At 34.6% G+C, this 27,930-nt stretch overlaps 1 protein-coding gene and 1 pseudogene across 3 annotated transcripts; both read left to right on the top strand.

Moving 5' to 3' along the window:
• The first annotated feature begins 931 nt into the window (after nt 1–931).
• LOC145246901 (uncharacterized) lies at nt 932–23,253 on the top strand. Of its 2 annotated transcripts, XM_080108773.1 has the most exons (3): nt 932–1,002; nt 12,041–12,252; nt 20,897–23,253. In XM_080108773.1, the coding sequence occupies exons 2-3, from the start codon at nt 12,108–12,110 to the stop codon at nt 20,968–20,970; spliced, it is 219 nt and encodes a 72-aa protein (XP_079964899.1). In that variant the 5' UTR covers nt 932–1,002; nt 12,041–12,107; the 3' UTR covers nt 20,971–23,253. The 2 variants fall into 2 exon arrangements, with proteins under 2 accessions (XP_079964899.1, XP_079964898.1); XM_080108772.1 differs by lacking the exon at nt 932–1,002 and having other exon boundaries at nt 11,286–12,252.
• LOC145246547 (uncharacterized) lies at nt 22,449–27,930 on the top strand (annotated as a pseudogene). The gene is made up of 4 exons (XR_013863126.1): nt 22,449–22,470; nt 23,016–23,102; nt 25,932–26,101; nt 26,166–27,930. The product of XR_013863126.1 is annotated as an uncharacterized LOC145246547 (transcript).

Below are 27,930 nucleotides of genomic sequence, written 5' to 3' on the forward strand. Positions count from 1 at the left end.
ACATATTTGCTTTTGTTTTATGTGTGCAGTGGTCGCATTACAACACCATGCATCTATGCATTCTTCATATGCATGAGCGTTGAAACAGTGATCACTATGACATGTTCCTGTCGGGGATTTATTCAGGCCGGGCATTATGTTTGCCAGAGGGTGACTAAACTTGAAGATAACCATAAATATGTATAATATAAAATAATCGGAGAAAGCAAAATTTTAAAAAAGGCTAAACTGCATAAAAAAAGGCTAAATTCGCAAAATTTAGCCTAAAAACGTCGTGGTTCTAAAATGAGTGATCGATTTACTAGAACCTTGCATTAGAAACTGAGTACTCCCTACAACTATTTAAATACTGGCTTTTTTTTATTTTTTTTTTTTTATTTTTGATAAGCTGGTAGTCTAGTGTCCATTCGATAATAATCTGCTGAAAAAATTGAAAAAAAAATAGAGCAGGGATACCGCTTCCATACATGCCTCCTCCTCTTTGGCTACTGTAAAACAAGCTCTTTCATTTTGCATGTAGCTATTTTTTTTTTTTTTTAATAATTACTACTGTAAAAATACTTTTGTAAAATACTTAGTACGATGTAAATATTTTTGCAAAATAATTAGAAAAAAAACAAAATTTTAAAAGGCCAAATACATTTTTTAAGGCCAAATTTAATGAATTTGGCCTTAAAAAAGCCAATCTAGCCACCTCGCTGAGACCCGAAAGGGAGGGGGGCATATTAATTTAATTATGAATTATGATTAATTAGAACAATCAAACATTATCTTTCCTAACATAACTAAATCCCAGAACTAACGCATATTTTAGTATATATTTTGTGTTATTAAAGTAGATAGGAAAAAACTTGGGAGAAATAAACATTAATATCCAATCAGAGAACAGCAATTTTTCAGTCCGACTCCAAAGCACAAGAAAAATAAAATTATTTTTTCTAAATGTCTACATTTTTAAACACACGAGCACTTCGCGTATTAACAGATCAGATCACAGTGCAGGTAGACTTTGTTTATTTGTTTTGTTTATATTGTCTTAAACTACATTATAAAGTGCAAATGTTTGATGGATCATGTTTTTATTTTGTCCTACTTTTCAATTTTAGATAATGTATTTTTAAATTATTACGAGGAAAAAAGTTATTTCATACGGCAGTTTTTCTTTTGTTTTTGATCATGAACCAATATTACATTCATTTAAATTTTTTATCCTTGTTTTTCTTTTAATTTTTATTTTTTATACTCGCGTTCACCTCTATCAAAGTGTATCGCCACTAGGTGAGGGGCTACTATTTGGGACCATGATTAGGAAAGAGTAACAAGATGTTCTGTTATATTTAAACTTCTGCATATCTGTACAGTCAGGGAAGCAGGTAACAAGAAAGGAATTCCAAAGTATATATGTTCGAAGGAAGAAACTATTAGTGTAGAAAGCTTTCTAGCATTTAGGGATCTCAGCAGTAAAGGACTAAAGGAGGGGTGTGATTTTGTTGCTAATCGGGTTTGTCGGGGATATGTGTGTCGAGGGGGTACAAGTACAACGAGTTCATCCATCAGAGCACATTCTATTAAAATATTTGTAAAACAAGCACAGGGATGCAACATTGCGACGATGGGACAGGGGTTGGAGCTTAGTTGACAAAGTGGGACCTATTAAATTAAACTCTTTTTTGGACCCTATCCAAGAGGGAGAGGCTAATTGTAGATGCATCAGCCCAGGTACTGCAACAATACTCCATACATTGGCGAATGGTCGCCTTGTAGAGGTACAGAATACTCTCAGATGTGAGTAGTAAACCAAAAACACGCACTATTCGTCAGTTTAAAGGTTTTAGAAAAATTATGCGCTTGTGTATTTTTGTTTTTGAAGACAACTTCTTGTTGTTATCTTTAAGTTCGGTCACCTGGTGTTTACAAATGTTTTGCTCGGGGTTTTTATCTGCAAAATGAAACGAGTTTTTTTTTTTTTTTTAATATATTTTGGCGAACCTGGATAATCTTTTTTTTTTTCTTTTCGTCTTTTTTCAATTTTTTCAGCAGATTATAATCAATTGGACAATAGTTTACTATAGTATTAAAAAAATGCAAAAAAAAAAAAAATAGTAATAATGATAATTATATTTAAATATTTGTAGGGGTGCTCAGTTTTTAATTCAACTTTCTAGTAAATCGATCCCCGATATTGGAACCAGTCGACGGAAACCTGCATATCCCTCATAATTTTTTCTTTTTTTCATTTTTTTTTTTTTTTTTTTTTTTTTTTCAGCGAATTATTATCGATTGGACACTGATCTACCATATTATCAAAAAAATAAATAAATAAAAAACCAATAAATACGATATTTAAATATTTTCAAGGGGTGCTCTCAGTTTCTAACAAAAATGTTCCAGTAAATCGATTCCGATATTGGAACCACTCGACGAAAACACACCTCTTTTATATAAAGGATTTTTCATTTATCAATCTAAGGTCAATTATATTAAAACCTTTATTATCCAATGTATTTAGCGCGAAAACAAATATGGCAACCAATGAAAACAATACTGTAAAGTGTACCGAGTCTGAGACTAGTGCTGAACTGCTGAATTTATAACACCACATGACGACCAGTGTTCCATTTTACCCAACCTGTCTTATTGGTTATTCCCATTCTCTACATGCCCCCCTCCCCCGCCCACAGCTTATGACTGCAACACCAGTGTTTTGTAATTACTTGTTGAGAAAGTTCTGTATAGTTGTGAGTTGGTCCTCACGTTTGTAGAGACAATGGTCTTGGTGGTCGTGGAATCAGGCTCGTTAGTTTGTGCCTGATCGGGTCTTGATTATCTACCTCCATATTTGTGGCAGATATGTTATCTTCCATCATTACGTCATCATCCATCTTTTCCACGTCCATCCTCTCGTGTATATCACATAGGAATATGCTGTCCTCCATTCTTGTGATTGGAAGGGTGGTGGTATGAGCGAATAATCTGGCATGTCGATGATAGGTTGGGGATCTTCTGGATGAACCGACGATTGCATAGTTTGATCCTGCTGCTTCCATCCAACCATATCCAATATTGTCTATTACCCATGGTCTCAACAATTCGCCCTGTTTTTGTCCATCATCGTGGATATGGACCCTTCTGATTCTGCACCTTAACAGATTCGCCAACCATAAGCTGTTGGAGTGGACGGCTTTGCATATTGTAGTGTTCTTTGTTTAGCATATGCTTTTTTGCTATCGTCCTTTCTCTTAATTCTTTAGTTTCTGTCCACCGATCATGAATCTGGTGCTTCTCGCAAAGTATAGGGAAGTGATCCCTTATTCTTCAACCATATATCATTTCAGGTGGCGATAATCCGAGGTCCCGGTCATCCTATGAGTCATCATCGCCTGTGCTGTTCGATCGTGATGTAGGTGGCCATAGCCATCAATGCAGTCCATGAGCATTCTTTTGGCTGTTTCGGCTTGGCCATTACTTTGGTGATAATGTGCATATGATATATGTCTTTATGCCCCAGTCTCCTAGGAACAATTTATACTCCAATGAGTCAAATGGTAGCCCTTCATCAGATGATATCTCCTCCAGTGCACCATATGTGTAGAACCAACTCCTCAATGCATCGCATACTGCTGCAGCCTTCCCTGATGGTAGTGGGACAACTTCAATCCAGCTAGTGTATTGATCTGCATATACCATGTAACTCCTCCCATGTATATCCAATAGGTCTATGACAGTTTTTTGGAATGGGAATTTTAGGTTTAAGGGTGCCATTAATGGTTCTCTCGGTTGGAATAGGGCAATCAAATTGCATTTTTGACATCATGCCCTTGTTTGTCGGATACTAGTGTCTAGACCAGGCCAAAATAATCTTTGTCTAGCGTTAGCTAACATCCCATTCACTCCTTGATGGATGGAGTGCAGTGCCTCTAGTACCTCAGCTCTAAGCTGCTTTGGTATTTGAATCTTATCCAAACAATATAGTTTGTCTGCCATCACCCAGAATCGTTGGACTTTCAGTCGCAGTTCATGTTGTAACTTCGGGAACCTGTCTCGTATATATATTGCTAATGTTTGGCATTCCTTGTCAGTGGCCGCAGCTTCCATGTTCTATTCCAGGTTATAGCTTTAAATTTGGGGTCATGTACGTACGCAGCTGTGATTGATGCTGAGTAGTATCGGTGGTTCTTAATCTATATCTTGGTGCCGGGTATTTAGAAGTGCAGTCCGGTGTGACATTAAGTTTTCCAGGAATGTGCTTAATCCGGAACCTGTACATTAATGATCATTCTTTGAATGAAAACAAGCAAGAGTTCTTTGTTTTCTAGGACCTGATCTGAGAATATTTTTACCAATAAATCTGGCCACCCCAAAACAAACATTCTACAAGACTCCAATCCATATATCAATGCCAGAGTCACATCCTCTATGGGGAAGTAACAAGATTCTACATTCTTCATAAACAGGGATCCGGCCAAAATCATTTTCCAGTGGTCCTTACCACAGTTAGGTCCTAATTCCGTTGGGAATTGTCATTTTTTTTTGAAACAGAAAATACCCGATGCCAACCTTGTTATAGTCCATTAAGAGGCAAGTTGTCCTGTTCATCTCGAATGTTTTGATCCCCTCCCCGATTTTCCGAACAATGTTTTTTTTTAACTTTTCTGAAAAGCTCATTTAGAGTAGCATCCCAATAGAATTTTATGGTTCTTTGTGCGCAACAATTCTCGAAAGGGGGATATGATATCAGCCTGTTAGCCTGTGAAAATGTATCTGATACCTGGTTAACTAGTCCAAACAACAATCTGATGCCAGTGATGTTTGTCAGCGTCAGGAAGTTGATAGTGGCTTCAGTCATTTTTTTTTAGTTGATTGTACACCATCAGATATTATTAAAAAGCTGGCAAATTCGATTTCTTTACCTGTAAATTGAAACTTATCAGAATTGAAGACAATTCCATTTCTGCTGCAATGAATGATAAAGTCCACTGTGTGCCAGACAGCAGATTGCATAGTTTTATCCCAGAAAAGGGTATCATCAATACGAGACTTTTGGGCATGTCTACCATAATGTCATCAAACCAGCAAGTGTACCCATCACCAGAGGCATAGAAACCTTGAGATGCTCTAAAGTACTGATAACAGCACCACTCTGTTATGAATGTGGTTATGTCTCAGGCCATTGGAGAGAGCAGTAAACTGTTATATCTGTTCCACGCATCTAAAACTGTTTTTATTTTTTATTTTTTGGGGTTCACATGGGCACAACAGACACTTCGTTAAATGGGGATGGAGTTTGATGGGTTTCCCTCATTATTATGAAATTCAATTTTTGTAAGTCTACCATCCTTCTTGGTGACCCATCCTTTTTTGGTGCAACCATTATCCTCAAACACCAGACCATAGGTGTACCTACTGGTATTATCTCAATGATGCGCAATGCTACATCTCTATCTAAATCTTCCTTCACCTTCTTTTTCCAATAATGGGGGACAGAAATGGAGATGTGTGCAGCTGATGAATTTGCTCCCGGCATGAACACTATATCCAGTGGTCTCCCTGACATCACTTGTGACGGTTGATGGGGGCAGGTATTGAATGCACTTGATTTAAAGTGCTCCCGTAACCAGTGTTCTAAAAGTTCCCTATTATTTCCAATAGAGGTAACTGTGATTCTTGTGTGGCACTATCACCTCCCCGGGAGGGTTACTTGGTTGAGGAACCACATATCTAAATGATAGACACATGTTGGAAACATCAACAACAATGGGTCGATATGTCATCGGCTATAACTGTCTGGCATAAGTCGCATCTTGTGTGGTCATTGCAGGCATTTTCCCATCGTCGGCATTGATGGCATGCTGAAATCGAATATTTGTATAAAAATAACGACAAATGCATTTTTATAAAAATATATATAATTTATTTAACAGTTAACAAGTTGTAAGCATATTTAGTCAACCCATTGCATGAACACCCAAACTGCTATCGTCCTCTGCATATAGGGTGCAAGGCTCAACTGATTTTACAATACAATCATATTTCAATTCTCTCTTTCAATGAAGAAAGAGAGAGAAAGGGAGTGAATGAGAGAAAGAGAGAGAGCAAGAAAGGGACATAAAAAGAGAGAAGGTACATTCATACAGGTTAAACATTATTTTGCTTTCGAATGCCTCTTGATGAGTTCCCCTAGTTTGACCTTTCAATCTCTAAGGTTTTATATCATTTTGCCTTGATTCAATATCATAAACAAACTGTCATTTTTGTCTTGAGTCATCGCAGAACATTTTCAAAATCACAAACACCTGTTTTACACAATTGCACCACACTGAAGTGTGTGTGTCTGTGTGTGTTTGCCTCCACATAAGTGCAGGCCAAGTTAGACACAAGGTTCATTAATATAGAAGCCCTTAGCTCCCTTAAAAGGGGCTACGTCATTGTGCCACACTTGTAGGTTTGTTAGGGACCATTTCTCTTTGGGGACATTTACATGGTGCTATTCCATTATTTAAGGTTTACATGTCAGCTTTCGATATCTGGTGTGGGGGTCGTGAGGGATTAACTCTAAGTCTTTCAGTGCTGACAGATAAGTAAAATCCTGACATGTTCTCTGATACGTAAGTGACTAGTTTGGTTTCTTTAAGGCCAACTTCAATATGTGCAAAAATTATTCCTTTAATGTGTAGTGGGTTGTCCATGATCTCACGTATCCTATGGGTAGTTGGTATTAGCACATCGCTAGTGCATCCCAATACTTTCAGTATTTCAGGGCTACTCGAACATGTTTGAGCACCAGTATCCGGAACAGCCATATACGGTGTATTCAACGGCAAATCCCTTTATCTAAGGCACACCCAAATTCAGCATGGGACTTCGGTATTAAAGATATTTCGACTTTTAAGGAGAGTGACAGTTTGGGAGTGGGGGGGGGGGGCTTCTTTTGAATCTACCTCTGTTCCATGCAAGATGTTGTATTGCTGCTAATTTCTATCTTCGTTCAGCAGATGCTGGTCTTCCTCCTACTCTGCTGCTAAGTATTTTTGACTGATGGCGTGATGAATCACTCGTTCTCCTCCCACACTCTTCATACAGTTTATTTCAAGGAAGGGTCTTTATTTATTCACTTATACCTATGAGTTTTCCCATGATTTTCCGCTATTAATTCCTTCTTATGAAAACCATATAGTCTGTCTTTTTTGTTGTTTTCTTTTTGTTTTTTCTAACATTCTGTTTACAATAGACAACAAGCATTCACTGCCAATTTCTGTTAAGTAAACAAAATTGTTAATTTTCGTTGAAATACACTGCACTTTATGCTTAACATTTGATGAATAAATTATTAATACAAGGTGTTTATGTACTTATGTTACCGCGCTATTGTGTAACATAGTCTTCTTAACTAAAATTCACTTTTACAATATCTATTTGATTAAATTGTTAGGTGAAAGTACACTATAATTACAAAACACCCTACACTACTCATGTTTATGTCTTTCTAAATAATTGTATTGTTATTTAAGCATGAGCACCAAAAAATATTCATCTTTTCTTAAAAAAAGATTATTTTGCTTATTAAAAAATTGAGTATTTTTTACGACAGTACCCACTGTGCTATAAACACCCCCGATATCCACATGTTAAAAACATCTTTTGAAATAAACAATCCCAACCTCGCCATGTTTTGGCTTTCAGGGGTGTTTACTCCATCTTAACATGGGGCGGTTGAGGTATTTATACTACGCTGGGTACTAAAAAATTAATAAAATAAAAAATCAACCAATATTAAACAACAGTACAAAGCGTAGTGTAAAAACCTTTTACATTTCCATGTTTGGAACGGCTTGCGAATTTAACACCTCCTACCTCCCCATGTTAAGAACAGCGTTCCAAGTTGAGGTGTTTTTCCAAAATCCATTCTTAACATGGGGAGATTGGAGGTGTTTATGCTACACTAGGTACTGTTGTAAAAAATACCAAAAATTTGGAAAAAAATTTTTTTAAATAATAATAAAAAAGAAATAAACTCTATAAAGTGCAAGTTTTCTTGAATATATATATATATATATATATATATATATATATATATAATTCAGTAAGTTTACAGTAGATTTTATTTTTAATTTATTGTATTTATACTTTTTTTCAGTCTCTTTGTTTGGATATTCATCTGCCTCTGTTACTTTGCTAGGCTTAATCCGGTGACTGTTGGTTTAGCCTAAACCATAATTTACACAAAATCCTGAGGACCCAGGTCTAATTCTGCTAAACTTTTCTTATACCTAATATGAAACTAAAAATTGCCTTAAAACTTAAATTAAAATTCTTTCATAACTCCTTGTGTAACGCTGAGAAACGGGTCCTGCTAGTTGATAATAACAAAAAAAGTGAGAACTGTGCTATACTCATCTTCCACAGAAGCATTTATCTCGCTAGCGCATCTGTTATACACAAGATTCTACGTTCTCTCTCGGCTTGCGTATCGCACACTATGTTAGCTGCTAATCTCTAGCAGTCACTTCCTTGTAGCGAAGCGACCTATGTCTCTTTCCCTTTCTTTCAGCCTTTTTCTCCTTTTTCTCTCTTCTTTTTCTTCATAATGTGATGATTACAACAATTAACAGCAAATCAACCTTTTCTCTCTTTTCTTTATCTTAACAAAATAACATATAATAATTCCACTCTCTCTTTTTTTTTTAATACACAATCAAATCTCAAGGGCTACCCAACCGATAACTAGGAAAAAGGCAACTCAAGCCAAAATAAGACGATTAACTCGTTGACCTGTAGTTGACATGGTCCCTTTCATGAAGACAGGGTTGATATGATGCTAGATGCAACAGTTGATGATCTCTTCTGTTTTCTGCTGGAAAAGATCATTCAACTGGGTTATTTTCTTTAACTTCACTTGCAAGTGAATAATGATAATAATAATAATCGATGCCGACTGATTGTAGTTTTCACATGAAATTAATTATTCTTCACATAAGAGAAAAAATAAAAATAATTATGTACACTTTTTCACAGAAGAATTAAAAATAAAAGAATGAAAACATTGTTTACAAATTTCTTTTTCTGGTAGTTACAATAGTGTTCAAACAAAGCTCTTTTTTTCTATTTTTACTGGTGATTTCTTGCTTATTGGATGGGTGCTTCACAGGATGGTGGGTGGGATGATGGACAGTCTCCCTCTGAGTTCAACCAGACTCCAAAATTGAGCTGAAAACTTACTCCTGACTGATTTTCTTTACTCTGCAACACCTTATGTATGCAGGGTGATGTGGGTCAGAGTAGACATGGGGCTTCCATTTTACCAATCATCGTCTAGTCCGTTGCACTTTGGTTCATCCTGATTAGATAATCAGCCACCTTCCTCATACATCCCAATCATGTAACTTTCCACAAAACATGGTTCTCAGTGACAATTTTCTCATGTACCTGGGTGATTTCAGTCCTTGATCCCCGAGTCACAACTCTAGCTTAAACAATCGCTAGATATCTCCAAATAATCACTTTTACAGCAATATTTGTTTGTTCCATTACAAAGAAAAATGTATTTTACATCGATGACCATGCCATTTCTCTTTCTAATTGGCAGGGTTGTCTGCTGTCTTCCAGGACCTGTGATTAAAATAAAAAGGCTCTAATTCCTCTTTCGCTTGCTCTGTTTTGGGGCAATTTTCTGCTATAGCTCTAATTCTTCTCGTCTCAACTCCTCCTCTGGGGTAATCAATTTCTTACCATCCTGGTTGGTTAGGTCACATTGTATAAAAAAGAAAATATTGATTTTAAAAAACAAAAGAAAACGTCAGACACTTTCCAAGAATGATTCATGAATTTTAATGATTATTTCATTTCTTACGAAAGTTTGAATTTTGTAATAAAAAAAATAAATATAAAATAAAAATGAAGAAACAAATTTTCAGAACTCTTTTTCACTAACATCACACTTTGTACAGACTTTACTTGAACTGTATTTCATAACATCTATGCTCTCTCTCTCAGCTTTTAAAAACTCGGCCCTGTCCTCTTCAATTTGTTCTTATAGCCACCATTACTTTCATGTAAATTAATGCCATATTTATATAAAAAAATCCATCTACAAACTTTAGTTTTCTTTTTCTTTCTCCTTCTCCAATCCTGTCACTCGACAGACTAAGCTGCCACTGTGTGTATCTTCCATTTCCTTTGCACAAATCCCCCCTCCTCCGATTTTATCATCACAAATATTGCTGCTGGATGTGAGCCTCTTTGTTCAAGCGCTTCTGCAAAGTGGAGGAGCAATCTATTACATCCAAGACTGTTGTTGGACCGTCTATCATTATCATCATTGTCAACAGTGGCTTCTGAGCTACTAGTGTCAGAAGCATTGTCTACTGATACCGACCTTGGCCTGTTCTATTGTTTGATTTCTTATGACAAACTAATTCTGGTATTGAATAGTATACAAGTTCCTAGAAAAGGCACAAATTCTTACATGATGACGGATTCTATCAATCAACACTGAGTATTGACTGTTGATGTTTCCTTTAGGTTCATAAACACACCGTAATTGGAGCCGTACACCTCATTCTCACAGCAACTACCAAAAGTGTTGGCTGGTAAATGCAGTGCCATTGTCTTAGTATTTTAATTGGTGGGCTTTGCTTATAAAATATGGATACCAGCTGGTGTATGACGCTTAGTGAATTTTGCCAATGTAGAGATCACGAAATTGCAAGTAACGAAGCACCACAATCAATGAGTGTGAGATAGTTATCATACCATGATGAGTGATGTCCACATTCAACCGTTTCCATTGTCCCCACATCAAGCCTCTCTTTGCAACAGGATACAGGTGCAGGATCAATCGGCTGATATGCCTCATATTTTTACTGCCATTCATACATCGACTTTCGATACAGTTGTGTCCTTTCGTTTGGCAAAGTATAATGTGTGTTTTATTCCAGGGTGTCCTCAATGATGATGAATGTGTGTGGTGTGGTTAATGTTCAAACAATGTGCACTATCGATGCAGGTATGTTGGGTGGTTCTACTTTGGCTTTTACTTTACTGTGCCAGCATTGTCATACTCTTGTCAGTTAGTTGACTAGTACTGCTATTAGACTATAGTCTTTAACTATGTCTACAAATGTGTTGAGTCCTCTTCATAGCAGCATTTTGCTGGCTGCCTTCATGGTTGGTTGGTACTTTCCTACATATAGTACCTTTGCCTGCCACTGACATGTCAGGTTAACTCCTTTTAACACTTTGCTAGGTTAAAGTTTGGCACATTACACAGTGGGTTCGCAAGCGGACATATGGAATTTTTGCAACTTCCCCAAATGACTATAAAACTTAGAAAAGTGCAAAGTTCAGTTTCTGTAGTATCAAAAAATGGTATTATTTATCTTCTAAAAATGATTATTGATCAAGATATGCCAGCTGGAAGCTTGCGAATTTTGATCGTTCACAACCTTGCGATAACATAAAAATTACCAAGCAGCAACTTTGGGTGTACCTGAGTAATTGTCAAAAATTTCTTCCAAAACCTCTGTACATGTCCCATAAGTCCCCGAAATATAAGGCCAGATGTCTAAAATTGAATTAAATGCGAAAAGTTGGATCTATGGTCAGCTATTGGGCCTCTTTTGTGGGATTTTCCGGAAAATTTATGACACAGATTAACAGTTTTTTCCTTAAAAAAAGCCCGAAATTTGACCCCGATCTGTACACTTTCACCGACGATTGCAAAAAAAAGCCCGAGATAAAAAAATTTATGCTTCACATATAAGAATCTAGACAAATAACACTATCATAATCCAATTGGACAAAAAAATTCATTCTCGGGCACCATATTAATTCTGACGTAATAAAAAATATTGAGGATACCCAATTATTGTAATTTTGTGTATCCAGCAAAAATCGTCAAACGCGTATATTCATATAACTAATCAAATTTTTTTCCACATATATGACCCATACCACTTTTCCTATGTTTTTGGGGTGTAGAATCCAAATCTGGCCTTTAAAACACCTGAAACTTAACTGTTTTCATGATAAATCCAAATTCTAGCACATCATATGGTGAATTGGTATGGGAGAATCCTTCGCATGCATCTTCCTCGTCTTGTCGCCCCGTGATGCTACTGATGGGAAACGAAAACAGAGAGAACCTTGATATCGTTACAGACATCCAGAAAGAGAGAAAGGATTGTGAATTCATTGTCCAACATCACAGCAAACCGGTGAATATCAAGGTCGATGCAACTATGTCTATGATTGATGGTAAGATGCATAGTCTTATATCTGGTTTGGGTGGGGCATTTTGTTGCTTGTGTGCATACAGTAAAGAACAATGTCATGATTCTGTCTGTATCACCACTGGTTTCAAAATTGATCGTTCCTTGGAACAAACACTAGCCCTCTGTGAGAAAGGAATCCATCTTCCAGAAAACCGAAAGGTTGGTGATTATGATGATCGCAAAGGTATCACCCAGGATCCTATTACCATCGAAGATATCAACAACTTGCATCCTCTCCATAATTTGCTGAGATGCTTTGGATGGATCTTCAAGATTTGTTATCATGTCACTGCAGGACATTATTCATGGTCAGAAGCAAAGGTGGACGTATCCAACCGTATCGCTAGAGCATTGGCATTTCTAAAACAAGCGAAGGAACAGATCCAGACCAAGGTAAAGGAAGAGACATCAATCACCATGGAGAAACCTGATCCAACAGGTCACGGGGGTACGTCTACGACAGGAAATGTGGCGTCACTTATGCTCAATACTAGCAACAGAAGGTTGTTGACTGATGGAATTGATAACACCGAATTGAAGTTAAAGATTGACCGCATTATACTTCGTATGGCGGTTATTCTAACGATAAACAACTCGAACAAGAACATCAGGGTTGCTGAATTTCAGGAGTTTTGCCGTGAAACATACCTTCTTGTCAATAAGATATCGTGGATTCAAATCAGTCCAAGTGCACACGTTGTTCTTGGTCACAGTGCGGAACTTATTGAACAGAACGACGGCAAAGGTTTGCTGAACTTTACGGAGTGTGGCATCGAAGCAAATAACAAATTCCTGAGGCAGTATCGAATGAACTATGCACGGAAAACAAGTCAATTTGACAATTTATCCGATTGTATTAACAGACTGTGGGATAAAAGCGACCCTATGGTGTTGAAAGTATGTGAACGACTACAGTGCACTCATTGTAAAGGAGCAGGTCACACAATACGAAGCTGTGATGAGTTGAAGGAAGCACTTCATCAATGCAACAGCGAATATGAAGCACTAGTTGCCTTCTTGTCTTACTGATTCTTTTTATTTAGGGTCTATTTTGTTCCAAGTTACGTTATTGATCATTCTATTCATAGTTCATTATGTTTTTCAATATTGAATTACAGTGCGTATCGAATTGTTATTACATAGCTGCGGATTTATTACGAACTTTCTTGCAAATTCTGTTCAAAAACGCATTCTTAGGCCTTTTACGTCGAAAAACCTGTTTCCCGGAATGTTGACCCGATTTCTCAAAATTAGGGGTTGAGGCACCCAGACTCCCAAAAATTTGAAAATTATACATGTAAAATTGACTTCTCTACATTCCACGCCATTGTACGGTTCTAACAAGCCCAAAATGGCCTCCGTATCAGTATTATTTAACAAGTTCTGTCAAAAAACGTGTTTTTTGGATTTTGGCCAGATCGCCCAAAATCAGGGGTTTTGGCCCCTTTGACCCCCCAAAATTTCAAAAATTTTAGAGAAATGTTTTTTTCTGTCTTCTACTCCCTCATTCGGTTCTAACAAACCCTAAATGGCCCCTACATCGATATTATTTGACGAGTTCTGTCAAGAAACTCGTTTTTTTGGATTTTGGCCAGATTGCCTAAAATCCAGGCTTTCGGCCCCCTTGACCCCCCAAAATTTCAAAAATTTTTGGGAAATGTTTTTTCCTGTCCTCTACTTCCTCATAAGGTTCTAAAAAGCCCTTATGGCTATAAATGAAGTAGTTTTTTCTAATTTATAGTTAAATGTCCGCTTGACCCCCCCCCTCTGGGCCCACTGTGCATTATTCACTGAGTGCAACCAGCTTGCATCCTGATCCGTCGACCTCTAGCGTGATCTCAATGGACAGTGAACCTGCTTCCACCCAAAGTGTAAAATCCCTACCATTTACATACTAATCACTTTGTAAAAGATTGTCCTGATGTATTCCATTCAATATTTCCTTCACCATAATCCTGAGTTGTTATTTCATCATCCCTGCCAGTTGTAACTTTGTTGGCGTAATGTTTCATGTATACTGTAACTACTCAATGCCTTCTGCAAACTGGAAAATGACCAGTCTTCCACATACTGGAAAGATTGTTTGCCACATCATGACTGATAGAGATTTTGAACTATCTCCCCCCCCCCCGTATCTATTACAGTCTACTGCCGTCGCTGTGAATGTGCAATCCAAACATTTGTGTTCCTTCTTGAAACTACTCGGGTAAACTCACAGGTCAGTCAAAATTTTCCCAAATATTTCTTCACTTGTTCTGCAAATGTGAGACATTAATTGTCGAAAATGATGTCCATGTATGATGATGTGGCTGGTTGAATTGACATATAGTGGAAGTTTACTAAGTTTATAATGGATTCCATTATCAATGCAACTTTCATGCTAAGTTGTGTGAGGCAATACCTTTGCCTCTCAATATCACTGTCTGAAAGGGACACAATGATTTGTATGTATGCACTTTAAGATAAGATTTCTCCAATTCAATATGACAGCACCTGAGTCTTCATGGCACCAGTCCTGCAACTTCTGTGCATATATACACCAGCATTTACTGGAAAAGCGCCAACAAAGTTATTGAGCTCTCTGTAGTCTGTCACAAATCACACTTTGTTCTTGTTCATCTGTACTACCGCCATTAACAGAATTAAGGCCTTAGCTGGACCTAAATCTTTTTCTAAATATGGGACCACGCATTCATTTTCCAGCTATAACTTCAGTTCTTTTTCATATTCGACTCGCGTAGGCTTTGCCATTGGGTGCATTGATATTCGATTCTTTAGTTGCTCTAGTATTCGTCCTCTCATCGATTTCCACAAGGGCGTAGTCAGGCGCATTGATTTTGGTCACAGCACACCAGGATATGTTCTTTGTAAGGAAGTGAACCACAACAGATTCAGTCAGATATACCCCTTTCCCCAACTACTTGAAGATGTCAGATCACAGTAAAAGGTCAAAGCCTAACAGTTTTATTTCGAGGATTAAGACCTCCAGGTGCAAAGGGCACAAACTGCTCACTGTAAGCTTAACTTGGATGGTCAACCCTCCTTAGTCTTGTCTCCAAGATATATAAATGCTAAGCTTAGTGTAAACACCCAACTCACCATAGCCAGAGGTGGTCGCAGGTATGGATCGGTTCTCAGTGAAAAACTCACCGGGTAGGCGAAGGAAGTTCCAAAAACGATTTCAGTTGGTGTAGTATTCAAGTTTTCTTTAATAATAGACTAAAGTACCAAGAGAACAAGTGGTAAATGTTCATTTCATTTATACAGTTTGGGTTGGCCAGATAGGGTAGCCTTAAGCGTTCCACCATGCCATTAGGGCAAGAGTGATAGGCAGTAGACACAATGTGTGAAATTCTAAAAGATCGACAAAAGTCCCAGGAAGTATGTGAGGAAATCTGTGAACCTCTGTCGGTAGTAACAGTGGTGGGCACACTGAAAATAGAGATTCAATTCTCCATGAATAAACGGGCTACAGATTCAGAGGAAATGTCCTGCAAGGAAACGGCCACTGGCCAACAAGTAGAACAATTTATCATAGTGAAGATGTAATTATGAGCAGCAGCAGCAGATAAAATATGCAAAAAATGAGCGTCGGGTCTAGGAAAGTTGCCGTGGGTGTGACAATGTATTTTTGTTGTCTGAGTCCATTGGCATATATCTACATTTATATTAAGTCAAAAATAATGGGCTCTTCACTGTTGCACGCTTGACAGGGTGCATTAAGTTATGAAAATGCAAAAAAACATTTTTTCCTTTCTTTGGTATCAGATGTGTAAAAAATGTCTCGCACAAGATGAACTTGTTCGAAAATGAAATTCGTATTTTCTTCAGCAGAATAGTGGAAGTACACATAAATTCGATCAAGAAGGTATCACTTGCCTGTTCAGAAGCAATATAGTCATAATCCAGTGGTTGATCAAGACTGTTAAGATCAAAAACGGGAGAGAATATCAGCCACAATATTCGATTCACCAGCTAAATACTGGACATCCACAGAAAATTGTGTAACAAAATCCATCTGTCATAGTTCTCTTGGAGTATGGTTCCCTGAAATGGGTGATGTAAGGGCAGCAATTTAAGGCTTATGATCCATAAAAATAGTGAATTTCCTCCCTTCCAACATACAAAAATGTTTACTGCTAAACACATAGTGCTACAAAGACATATTTATACTGACGAGTGCTCAACTTAGCAGAAAAGAAAGACAGCCCCAATGGTGACATCAGAAGCATCCGTCAAAAGAAAAAGGTTAGTCATTGGGTTAGGATTGATGAAAGAAAATTTTGTGAAATGCACCAATGCTGTTTTGGGGGCATGAAAACTGTCAAGGCTTCATCTATGAGAGACAAGTTTTTCTTTCACGTACAAAGTGAGTCTAATAGTTTGGAAAGGTAATTAAAAAATTTAGAGATAAAACAGCAGTAATTGTTTACGAATCTAATATAACAGCATAGTTGCTGCAAAGAGGTGGGTACTGGAAAATCTTGAGCACTTGCACTTTCGAAGGTAAGGGCATGTTCAGATTCGTCAATTAGGGGTCCAAGGAAATTTAGAGAGTTAACACTGAATTCACACTTTGCAACATTAATTTTTAATCCAAAGGATTATAAATGTCAGAAGACTTCAGTCACATGAATCAAATGTGCTTCTTGTGAGGAGCTTGTGATCAGGAATTCATTGATGTGCACAAAAGCAAAGGGTAATCCACGAAGGCTATCATCAATGAACCTTTGGAATTCCTGGGCAGCATTATGCAACCCAAAAGGTAGGCGTTTAAACTTGTATAATCCAAAAAGAGTATAAATTGCAGTTTTAAGAATGTCTTCCTTGGCAACGGGTATCTGGTTGTAAGCACGGATTAACTCTACCTGAGAAAAGATGGTAGAGCCTGACAGCAAAAAGGAAATGTCATGCAAATTCAGAATCAGCAGCTGCATTGAGGGCATGGTAATTACTCCACAATCTCCAGTCTCCTTCTGATTTCTTGAGTACCATGTGAAGCAGGAATGACCAAGAGGGTCGTATTTTAGTGAGATTCATCATGTGCTAAAATTCCGAGCGGGCTAGAGCCAGTTTTTCTGGACACAGTTGTTGAGGTTTGGTGTGCACCAGACACCACAAGTTGTGATATGATGGCACATATGGTGTTTAATATTCTCTGAGTGAGAAAATGGCTGGGTGAGTTCAAGAAAATTATTTTAACAGATTGGTAAAAACTGTATTGGATGGAGTAGCTATGCAAATTCTTGGTGTATCACATGAAAGTATTCTGCAATGGACAAAAAGAGATGTCTTTGAGACACAGCTTTTTAGCTTGAGTTGGATAGCCTATAGGTGTTTCTTGGTGCTGATGGTTTTGCTCAGGTCGTTATCCCTACCTCAGGTTATTTACTTCCTTCTAACCCATACCACTTATTTTCATGTCCAAATTAGCTACTGCAACTGCATCTCAGCCGTGCCAATCACTTGTGTTTTTCAATTACCTGACCATTCTATCAGTTGATCTCCAGCATAATAGCACTCATCTCTTTAACTACTTTAAATTTTTGAGCAAACAAAAAATAAGTCTCTTCCAAATCTAGAAGTGTAATTGTTGATGTTTAATTTTCAGAAACAGCTCCAAAATTCTTATTCAATCACAAAGTGACTCAATGAACATTTGTATTCGTTAAAAAATACTTAATGTAATAAAAATCACTGCGTATTCTATTTTTGTTTTTTTTTTTATATACACTAAATTTTAAATAAAACTACAATTACCGTTTTTGTAAAAGAAATTGATTTTTTGGATAAAAAGTTAGAAAATTAAGCTAAAAATTACAGAATTTTGTCAAAATATTTTCAATTTTTCTTAACAAATTTCATAAATTCCTTCCAAAATGCCTAAGACTTACATAAGAGTATATATATATATATATATATATATATATATATATATATATATATATATATATATATATTTTTTTTTTTTTTTTTTTTTTTTTTTTTAATTTGAGCCATTGACTTTTAGGTTGAATTGAATCCATTTTGTGACTCTTGGCTCCTTTTTTCATGAAAGATGGATAAATTTCTTGTGAAAAACTGCCATTTTTTTTAGAATTTTTCTATAATTTTCAGAAAATTAGTATATTTTATGACTGGAATTCTTCATTCTAAGATAAAAAAAGTTTTTCTTGTGCATTAATTATCCTTGCCTCTCATATGTTTCATTTTTTATATCCATTTGCCTTTGTGATGATACATAATTGCTCCTAGACCTACAACTAACCTAAAGTCCGAGTGGAAAGCTTCCTCCTCCTATAAAGACCCTCTTAAAACCACATAATTGTCTAAAAAACACAATTTATTTTCCATAAAAGATGGTTAACTGCCCTAAAACGTTAGAATGACATTAAAATGTCAGATTAATTTATATTAAATTTTTATATTAAATTGATATTTTTTTTAATTTCTGACAAGTTTTTTAGTGTGTCAATATTGAATTGCCTAAAATAGAATCACATTTGGGGAAGCAGGTGAAGGCGATTTAGCAGATCTTAATGTAAAATAATACTAAAGAAACCTTGCAATATATTCATTTCGAAACAGTCATAATATTAGATTTAATTTTGTATTTTAACTAAGATATAGCATTTTTACTATAAAAAATGTAATGTAAAAAATGTGGCAAAGCATGTATAGTCTTAAAGAGGGACAATATCCAGACATAGGCTCAAAAATGGTGATAACTTCCTTATTTGGGTCAGATTTTTTAAAAAAAAAGTAAGATTCTTTCTTAGATCAGAAAGCTCTGTCTATATCTACCATTCTTGAGATGTTTTAAGCAATTTCAATTTTTTCTATGTGTATTGCTAATTCAAAGCAACAAAGGCCGAATTCAACAGCTCAAAAGATAAGCATAAGAAGAACTAGTTGGATGAATGTCAACATGTTTGGTGTTGATGTTGGAACATAATGAGTGTAAGAAAAGAAGAAAACGTGATAGATTCTAATGGTTTTCAAAGAAATACATTTTCCTATCACCTATGAGATTCTAGAAGGAGTGGCAGAATAAACTGTAATGTGTCATCGCACCTTTGTTAGAGAATAATAAATTTGATACAGTTCAGTGCAAAGAAGTTGATAAAATGATTGTCAAGTGTGTAATAAAGATTCTAGTGTTGAAGAGGAGTAGCTCAAGTGATATGGAGGGAAAAGTTTTTGAAATGATTTTCAAACAGGATTGTGATGGAGCAGGTCAACTAGTAGAAGTGAAAGAGAAAATGTTGACTACCAACCATGGATTAAGAAGTCAGATCCTCCAGAGAAAGTGTACTTGACATAATTTAAGAGAAGACTACTGGTCTGTATGTAGACAGATGCAATACTGGTGGTGGAAAAGGTGGAATATCAACAAATGGCCCTCTTTGTAGAGGTTATTGAATGCATATATGATTTGACTTCTAAAGAGAACTTGTTGCTTTTGCAGCAATTCTTTATCTTGTATCTTTATTAAAAAAGGTTAAGATAAAAGAACTTTGCTAAAGTTCAGTGAGGAACGTGTGAGAACTTTAAAAAGGTGAAGCTAAATGGGATACTTCATCATTCTGTTGAATTGATGAGTATGGACAATAACCGGATTAGGGACCTTGTCAGTGAATGTTTGGAATCTAATAATGAAAACATAATTATTTACAATTCCTTTCAAAGAAAGCTTTACCTATTGAACAACTCCCTGATGTTGTGTATAGATTACTTAAACGTTTTAATCCTGGTATTGTGAAAAAAGTACTTTACTGAATGTGGTGCAAATGATCATACAATTGAATCTCATGCAAGGCTTTTCAATCTACCAAATAAATTTTTTCAGTTACTTTAAAGATATATAGTGCTTGATTACTAAATAGTTACAATTTATATCCTTTAATTCGTTAATAATATTTCTCTATATATTCTTATTGAATATTCATGAATCTCTTCTAGTGTTTATAACTGATTGTGTAATGTTGTCCGCAGTTTCAGTCGCAAAAGAAAATTAAGATAAAGGATAGGAAATAACTCCAACTCATTTGTTGTTTGTAGTAACAACATTTATTTCCTCATTCTCTCTTTACCACTGTAATGTCCCTAACATGATCATCTTCTCAAGCATCCTTCATGCCTCGTACAAAATCGCAAACATTATTTATGTTTACCCTGCGGTCATTCTTTCTCCTTTTTATAATCTTCCTTTCTCTCCACTGATGACGTCACTTTACATTTATTTACGTATATGCATCTGCGCTATGTTATAATTGTAGATTTTTTTTATTTTGGTCACATTAGTATTTATAAATATGATTGAATATAATTAATTCCAAGTATAGTATTGAAAATATTTAATTCTCACAGAATAACTTCTATAATTCTGTTTACTGAGAAAATTTTCAATGAAGGTGTTCATTGTTTTACAAAAGAACACTTCAGGAAATTATGATTTTGGTTAAATATTTAATTATTAATGAAATTTATTAAATTTCTTGACTACTGCATTCAGTTTTTTAACATAGCAACGTCTAAAGAGAACATTCTTTTGAAAATTATCAGAAAATCGGAAATTTATGCCAATTGAATTGTAAATAAAGACTTAATTTATTTTTTATTTACAGATGTTCCTGCTTTAAAACATTTCATAGATTTGGATGGATCGTCATTTCCTTGTGATTTACTTTGTATTTTCTAATGTTGAATACAAAAGTGAAATTTATTGTAAAAGTATTTTCTCTGGATTATGTGTTTCAAGAAACGATTTCTAAATAATAAAAAAATATCACATGCTGAATACAAGGATTTTTTTTTAAACCAGCTGAGTTTTGTTGAACTTTGTTTACAGGAATGTCTACTTTAAAATGATATATGAATTTAGACTTGAGAAAGAAATTATAGTAATCTGTTTATGAACATTTTTATACCCAATGAATATTTCCATGAACTTGAATTGTTTAAGGTGAATCATATAGGATCACATTCAAATAAAGCAATGAAGTAAATAAATTAATTTTAAAGACATAAGAAATCATAACAGAAAATAAATATTTTATCTGGTGATTTATCAATTCCAAGAAATTCCAACCAAAACAAAATAATGGAAACGCATATAAAACAGAAGTCGTATTCTTGTAATGTGTGTGATCATTCTTTTTCTTATAAATCAAATTTAGTCAGACATATGCGAACTCACAGTGGTGAAAAGCCATATTCTTGTAATGTATGTGACTATTCTTTTTCTCGTGAATCACATTTAGTCAGACATATTAAAACACATACTGGAGAGAAGCCATATCCTTGTAACGTGTGTGATTATTCTTGTTCTCGCAAATCAAGTTTAGTTATACATATGCGAAAACACTCTGGCGAAAAGCCATATTCTTGTAACGTTTGTGATTATTCGTTTTCTTATAAATCAAGTTTAATCACCCATATTCAAACACACACTGGAGAGAAGCCATATTCTTGTGAAATATGTGAATATTCTTGCTCTCTTAAATCAAGTTTAGTTGTACATATGCGAACACACAGTGGTGAAAAGCCATATTCTTGTAATGTGTGTGATTATTCTTGTGCTTCTAATTCAAGGATAGCAAGACATATGCGAATACACAGGTGAAAAGCAATATTCTCGTAATATATGTGAATATTCTTGTTCTCAGGTGTTGCACAAACTTGAAAAGACCTTGAATTTTGATATTTGCCTTGAAAAAGCTTTAATTCTATTATTTCCTTGAAAAGTCCTTGAAAATATGGAAAATGTTTTAAAAAGCCTTGAAAATCATATTCTTTGCCCAGTAAGAATTTGTATTGAAATATTAAAAATAAAATAAAAAATATTATTAAATTATTTTTTAAGTATTAATAGAAAATACCATTAAAATATTATTTAAATACTTAAAATAAAATCGAAATATGTTGCTTTGAAATTGTGTCACATTATTGTGAAGCTATTTCCCTTTATTATGAAATTTGTTTTTACTTTTAAATTTTGAATTTCCAGTATCGTGGATACAAGAGTTATGTCCCTTTATCACAAAACTACTTGATCAGGTAGTTTCGTGATAAAGGGATGCTACTTTTTGTATCCGCAATACTGAAAATTCAAAATTTTAAAATAAAACAAATTCAGCATAGACCAATCCACAATGGGGAAAATAACAATATTTAATCATGCTTGATTGGCCAAATATAAGTGAGTGAGGGAATGTAAATATGATTATTGTGTATATCAAAAGATGTTTGTTTTGAGCAAAATGAGTGAAAGTGTGTTAAAATCGCACATGGCTGGCATTAAACACAAAATGAATGAACGCATGTGTCAGGAATTAACACTCAAATTGACAAGTTACAATTTTGTTCCGAAACCATCAATTTCAACTGGCAACCCCAAATCAATGTATGAAATTTCAGCCCTGTCACAAACTAGAACTTCAGATGGAAGCTACAAACTAACTCTATTTTTGGATTTTGCTTCAAATAATGACACGTTTTGAGCAGAGATTTTGTAGACATTGAAAACTGTAAATGACCACGCATCGTATTGGTCAAATGAATATGTTGGAAATGTATTACAGTTGATGTTCTTTGATAGTGCAATTGCTCTTAAGTTTGTGTGTGGCGAAAAGAAAACAGCATATTTGTGTGTATTTGGAATGCACCCTATTTATTCTTAAAACAATATAGAGTCAAATTAAAGGAAAATGCTGTTTATGATTTGATGAAAGTTTTAATAAAAAGTGCCAGAAAAACAAATGGATATCCACATGAGATAGTGGACCCTAGAAAACAAAGTTGTGTCTGACTATTTTGGATCACAGTTTTTAGGTAAGTTAAGTTTAACTTTTTTCAAATGTTTATAATGTCAATTTAATTATGGCAATATGAACACAAAAAATAAATTCAATTACATGTAAATAAAAATAATCCAAATTTAATTTTGTAATTTAAAATAAATTTTATTTGTAAATATTTAAAATCTTCAGTCTTTTTTTGTGCTTATACACTTATGTTACTATGTTATTTCTTTAATCTTATTTCCAAGTTAAATTTGAGTTTTACAATATCTTTTTATATTGTTAGGTGAAAGTACAGAATAGTTAAAACAATTCCCTCCTCCCCATGTTAAGAATGGCTTTATAAATAATAACATCATTTCAGCACAGTAACTTTTTTTATAATCCAAAAGAAATTCAACCTACATGCATACAAAAAAGGAAGTGGGGATTTAGCAGAGAAGCCAATAAACTGAAAAAAAGGGTAAAAAATTCAAGTATATATAATCAATAAATGTTACGACACTCAATAAAAGTTACTTTTACATCTAGCTCATTTCTGTTGTCTTTATGTATTTTTTTAATGTTATTTATTTGATCTAAAAACAATTTAGTTTTTACAAGCAGATTTAAAACAATATAGCAATGGTGTCACCTTTTTGTTGGGAAAGAAAGCCTCATTTTGAAATTTGTGATTTCTATGAAAGTTTTTTTTGGGGGAGGGGGGGGGTACAATACACATTGGTACAAAAGAATGGTCAAAAAACAATCATATAACAAATAAATGTTCCTCTTTACTTGCCTCCCCATGAGGGCAGAGTTAGACACCAAGGTCGGTTTTTAATGTGGGGGAAGGAACAATAATAAAAAAAATTGTCTCATAAAGGATTTCTCATCCACTAACCAAGACCAAAAGATTGAAGTGTAGTATCAGAACAGATATTACACTTTGATTTTGGCCTTAAGTTATGTTATCAAAGGCAAGATAAGTTACTCTTCTACCAAACTGGATAAGTTTTTAGTGGTTTTACTTAGATTAAAACGTTTATTTGGTCTGCAAAATAGTGTCGAGTTTTAGGTAGAAAAAAAAATGGCCACGAATTGACATCTAAATATTTGAAGTTTTGATAATGATTTAAAAATAAAAATAAAAAATATTCTGTTAAAAACTCATCCAATAAATGTCACATTAGAATATATTGGGTGGGTTTCTAACAATACTTTCTATAATTTTTTTAATTTTAAGTCATTATCACAAATTCAAATATTTAGGTATCAATTTGCAGCTATTTTTCTTGTTTTCACCTAACACTCAACACTATGTTTTTTAACCTCATAAACTTTTTATAGTAAGACCACTAAAATCTTATCCAGTTAAGTGGAAGTGTATCTTGCATTTAATAACCTTTATTTGTTATATATTTGAACTTTAACCACTTTTTCTTAACAACATATATTGTAAAACAAACCTCTTTTTCATGCATATCTTAAACACCTCCCCAAGAAAAACGCACAAGTTTCCGAGATATGCACAAAAAAGACATCATAGAAACCACAAACTACAAAGCAAGGCTTTGTTTCCAAATAAGGTGTTGCTATCACCATGTTGTTTTAAATCCGCTCATAAAAACTGAATTTTGAGATGAAATAAAAAGCATTATAAACACAAAAAAATGAGCCAGGTACATATAATAGTAACTTTTATTGGTTGCAGTAACATTTATTCATTGTATATTTGAACTTTTTTACCCTTTTTTTCCATTTATTGGCTTCTTTGCTAAATCCCCGATTTTTCCAATTTATTTTTGCAAAAAAATGATTGTCAACCTGTCCAATTTGATATTCTATTTTAAAATTATGCACATGGGGATGAATAAGAAATTAAAATATGCCAAAATTTAATTTGTCTTTAAAAAGAGTCAAAATTATTGTGAATAGTGCATTTTTTTCATCGCACGATTGTGCCATAATTACATGCTTAGAAATTTATAATAAAAAATAATTTTTGTAGTGATTTGAATTTTTATTATTTGGATTTACATTTTGTAAAATTCTTAATGCATTTAATTATCTTTTGCTTATTTCAAATTGGTTATCTTCAAGTTTTACCTCCCTGTGTTGATAAAGCTTGAGAAAGGTTTTCTGTTGTACTGTCAGCTGGATAGTGTAGACCATAAAAATTCTCTACCAAATTTTTTCTTCCACATTTTTCATTTTTCACGTTCATATTTTTTTTATTATGAAGTTTATATTATAATAAAAAAATATATATTTTTACTTTTAATATATTTAAAAAGTAGTTTACATAAAAACATTTATTTTAATTTTTAATCAAACAACATAAAAAAATGAGATGTTTTTTATTTTTCACTTTGAAATGTTTATTTAAAATTTTATAATAAAAATATATTTATGAAATCAAGTGTTGATTTTATTTTTTTTAATTAAACATAATAAAATTGAATTTAACCAGAATTTCAAAATGAAAAATAAAAAACAAACATGGTAAAAAAAACTTTGTGGAGATTTTTTATAGTCTATACCAACAGAGTTGCAGAAACCCTATCTTAAGCCTTGGGGGCTAAACTTGTAAATAAGCCTATTATTTATCAAGTGTTATTTAAGTGTATTTTTCTTATTACCAATGGTTAGTTTGATCAATAAACTTCATCTGCAAAAAAATTTTGTTTGCTTTTATAAGATATTTGTTATACTACATGAAAGAACTTTGTGTAGAATAACACACACTTCATGGTATTCTATTTCAACTTATTCTACATGAAAGAACTTCATTAGAAAATCATTATGAACCGGCCATCATAGCATGTTTTTATTAAGTTTTATGTGTTTTATTTTATAAAGTGTATTAAATCTTTTTCAGGTCATGCAACAGCAGAGAGAATGTTACAACACTTTGAAAAAGGTGTAATAGGGAGTAGACTGGATGTCAAGGATATGGAGCAAGTTAGTATATATAGATGGGTCAAATGTGAACTGGGAATTTTTTACACTGTTGAGAAAAAAAACTTAAAGATGATTATGATTCCTCAATGATAAACATTGGATTTACAATATTCACAACTCTTTCACAAGTGGAGCCACTGCCACAGGATAGAACATTGAGTCATTTACCTCAAGTTTGTATTTCTTCTTCAAGGACTTTCCTGTATGGCTTGAAGACTACCTCAATATATCACAGACCCAACTGAAGCTACTGAAGTTTGCAAATCACAAGTGGTTGGAAAATATCCCAATATATAATAGACCACTCCTTATCTTGGATGATATTATTAAGTATGTTAAAAGTGTGGAGGAAAAGAAACTTCCCATGCTAACCTGCAAGTCCAATGAGACAGTTTGCCAAGTGACAAAGGACAAGCTTCTGATTCCAAAGTTGCAATGTTTAAAGTCTGTTGCAAGTCACTTGCAGCTTTTCTTGAGTGTTTATCAAACTGACAGATCCATGGTGCCATTTTTGGAAGAAGACCTCTGTTAGATGGTCAGAAGATTGATGAGGTGCTACATAAGATCTGAAAGTGTACCTGTATCTGATGAGAAGTTGAGCAAAGAAGTGAGGCTCAATTAAAAGAAGATGGAACTTGGGTGCCTTATAGAAAAGAATATCAAGGAAGCTGCAAAGGATGGGGTGTTTGAGAGACAGATGCATACTTTCAGAATTAAGACTATTAAATTTCTTGGTTTGGTTTGGCTGTTTTACAGCATATCAACCCTTTTCAGGTTATTTAATGCTGAATCCAGTTATTTTGGAAATAATATTCATGTTGTATCCAGTTATTTTGTAGAAGGATTTTATTCTTCAAGCTCTTTGGATCTTCAATCGCTAGTTTGTGATGTTTGGTTTGCTTGTTTTATAGTGGATTTTATCATTTTTGTTCCCTGCCCTACAGAACATGAATGAGTTTGCAATGAGAGAGAGAAAAGTGTTTGGTACATTTTAAGTTAGGAAACAATCAGGAAGTGGGGGAAATGGGAAGAAGGAAAAGAGGGCGAAGGTGAGGTTTTGTTTTTGTCTTTGGTTTTGCAGAACCTAATTAAGTTTTGCAAAGGGAAGTAAAAAAAATAAAAAGCATCAATGTTAGGTGCATTTCATCTAAGGAAGCCAGTATCTTCAGACAGCCTGATCTGGTAGCACCAATTAAATTTCTTGACAGTGTAGTAAAGAAAATCGTACATAAAGGCCCACTATCCTATTCTCTTATCAGACAGCTGTTTTCTCTCAACCCAAAAATGATGGCCACCAAGCAGGTAGAGTAAAGAAGAATTTAAAAGTGTATTAAACATTCTTCTGCACAAAGGAAGAGGACTGTGATAGTGTCATGCAACAATATTTTGCCTTTCTTGAGAAGATACCTGTCATTGGATCCAAAAAGTTTGTTGGGTTCAACCACAGGAATGACGATGACAGGCTTGAACTTTTCACAACTTACATGGTTGATTTTGTTACAGCAAGCTGCTTTGAGTTGTGAAGACTGTTCTGGTGCTCTCTCATGGTTAGGCTAGTATTGAGAGAGGATTTTCCATGAACAAAGAAATAGAGGTGGAGAATATGAAAAATGAGGCTGTAGTAGCACAGAGGATCATCTGTGACCAGATGAAGATACCAGGAGGCGTCAAGTCCCAATAATGAATCCCCTTATTGTTTCATGCTTCATAGCTTGACAGAGATATGACATGTACCTAGAAAAACTAAAAGAGAAGAGAGATGAGTAAATAGACAAAAACTGAAGAGAAAGTCAGACTTTGAGCAGTAGAAAAACTGAATAATAAGAAAATGAGGATAGAAAATGACATTATGCCATTGACTTCATCAGCAGATGCCCTTGCTCTGAAGCAGAGAATTCTGGAAATTTGAATCTGTT

Source organism: Euprymna scolopes, chromosome 24 (genome assembly GCF_053919585.1).
Source record: "Euprymna scolopes isolate OS-2025 chromosome 24, ASM5391958v1, whole genome shotgun sequence".
Classification (NCBI taxonomy): Eukaryota; Metazoa; Mollusca; class Cephalopoda; order Sepiida; family Sepiolidae; genus Euprymna; species Euprymna scolopes.